The sequence below is a fragment of the Mandrillus leucophaeus genome, unplaced genomic scaffold (genome assembly GCF_000951045.1).
Source record: "Mandrillus leucophaeus isolate KB7577 unplaced genomic scaffold, Mleu.le_1.0 Scaffold221, whole genome shotgun sequence".
Classification (NCBI taxonomy): domain Eukaryota; kingdom Metazoa; phylum Chordata; class Mammalia; order Primates; family Cercopithecidae; genus Mandrillus; species Mandrillus leucophaeus.
This window is the reverse complement of record NW_012102266.1, coordinates 3,870,066-3,872,380: the sequence shown is the minus strand read 5'-3', so window position 1 is coordinate 3,872,380 and position 2,315 is coordinate 3,870,066. Positions and strand designations below refer to the sequence as shown.

At 45.7% G+C, this 2,315-nt stretch overlaps 1 protein-coding gene across 1 annotated transcript in view; it reads right to left on the bottom strand.

Moving 5' to 3' along the window:
• Nucleotides 1-437: 437 nt before the first annotated feature.
• The window catches only part of ALDH7A1 (aldehyde dehydrogenase 7 family, member A1), a 69,594-nt gene continuing 67,716 nt past the window's right edge, over nt 438-2,315 (bottom strand). Inside the window, exon 19 of the mRNA XM_011981221.1 lies at nt 438-453. Within this exon, the coding sequence (XP_011836611.1) occupies nt 438-453 (16 nt within the window). The remainder of the gene's footprint in view (nt 454-2,315) is intronic.

The window sequence follows — 2,315 nt, the reverse complement described above, 5'->3', positions numbered from 1 at the left end:
AGGAAAATGGTCTGAAAGTGCCAGGGAAGAGAAGAAGGACACTGAGCCCTTTTCGTCCCTTCAGCACTTTCAGGAGACAGAATGCCACAGAGAATTTTCCACAGAGCTGGGCATGGTAGCGCACTCCTATAATCCCAATAACTCAAGAGGTTGAGGCGGGAAGATCGCTGGAGGCCACGAGTTCAAGACTAGCATGAGCAATGTAGTACGACCCAATCTTTACCAAAAAAATCATTAGCTGGGCACAGTGGCATGCACCTGTAGTCCCAGCTATGGGGGAGCATGAGGTGGAAGGATAGATTGAGCCCAGGAGTTGGAGGCTGCAATGAGCCACTATTGCACCGCTGCACTCCAGTGTGGGCAAAACTGAGACACCCAAAAAAAGAAAAAAAAAAAGAAGTGTTCTGTGGTTGCAGAGCAGGAGGGAGAGAGGAGGCTTAACAGATTCCCACCCTGAAAGAGAAAGTGGGAAGCGGAGTACGTAATAGCACTCAATTTCCTTTGAGAAAACTGCCTCCCCTCCATTGTGAGAAGTCTTCATCTGGAGGGCCTGCCTCCCCAATGCTGCAGCCAGGAGCTAGGTCTTCACCCACTTCCCAGGGAGTCACAAGAGCCTGGCTGCTAGGCTCAGCGACTGGATGCTCTCTCCAAGTACAGCAAGATCCTAAGCAAGTTAGGCTTTAGTGCCGTGGCAGAAGCAAGCATGCTAACACAATTCCCCACATCCACAATGGAGGCTGGGCGTTGTCAGCAGTGGCGGTTGGAATACAGGATTTAGGAGGAGGTAGCAGTTATGAAATGCTCAATATAACCAGTAACGAGCAGCACAAGACCCCTCGCACCTTCAAATATAAGACCAGTAATAACACAAATGTACATTTTAACTTGGGTAGTTAAAAATACTAACAAGTGATTTATATCTGCTAAATCAGCAAAAAAGTACAAAGAGGAACAAATTGAAGGCATATGTTTTAATGAACATTATAACCAAAAAAGTTGAGTCCTTGTGCTAGAAACACGTAGAAAAAAAAATTATAAAATTGTTTCAAAGAAAGCTTTCAGAATCAGTTTTACCTAAAATCTATAGCTAAGATTAGCACTTCCACCCACCTTCACCCATGATTTCTTCCTGCCAACCTTCTCTCAATAGCTATATATTAGTATTTGGCTTGATTCATGTTCAATTTTGACAACAGCATGTCTAGTTAAATACTACTTGCAGCTGGCCATGGGACATATTATGAATACCTTTGCTTCCCAGATACATTTACAATTATTTAGTTTTTCATTTGCTTACTTCTCTGGGCCATAATTTAACCCCAAATTATTTGCCATTCATCCAAATCTCTCCACATCCTGATGGATCAGGTTGTCTACAAATGTCATCTTGTTCAAAGGTCTCTGTTCCAGTCCAACCTGGCAGGAGTAGAGGGGTGCCATGCAGAGGGGGATCAGAGAGTGCCAGGAAAAAAGGAGAACAGGGGCCTCTGGACTGAACCATCCCAAAGACGCCTGTGCAGCTTCCCAATGAGAAGAGGTGAGACTGTCAGCAAAGAGAAAGTGAACTTTGCCCAGCTCTCTACGACCACACGCTGCCACACGCACTGAGGATTGAGAACAGATCCAAGGGCAACTGCAGACACCTAAAGCTAAAGAAAATGGTCTAAGGTTGTATTAAAAAATCCAGATGCACTTTTTTTTTTTTTTTGGAGACAGGATCTCACTGTTGTCCAGGTTGGAGTGCAGTGGCGCAATCTAGGCTCACTGCAACCTCCGCCTCCTGGGTTCACACAATTCTCCTGCCTCAGCCTCCCAAATAGCTGGGATTACAGGCGCCCACCACCACACCAGGCTAATTTTTGTATTTTTTGGTAAAGAAGGAGTTTCACCATATCGGCCAGGCTGGTCTCAAACTCCTATCCTCTAGTGATCCACCTGCCTCAGCCTCTCAAAGTGCTGGGATTATAGGCGTAAGCCACCTCGCCCAGCCTCCAGATGCACTTTGTATACAATTCTGCTCAGGCAGTTTTGGCCTCAGAGTCCTCCAGCAGGTGAAAGACTCCAACACAGGAACAAAATCTTTGTCTACCCCACAAATCTCTTCCAGGTTGACACAGCCTTCATAAGCAAGAGCCACGACTGTGATGAACGCCTGTTGTCATTTTAAGCACTGCAAGTTATTCCACATGAATACTGAACTATGGTCCAAGCATATAAGGGAATGCATCTCCCTTTCAATCACACGCCATCCAATGCATGCCATAGGTGGGTAATGTCAAGCAATATTCCCCCACCGAATCCTTTGCTTGGTCAGG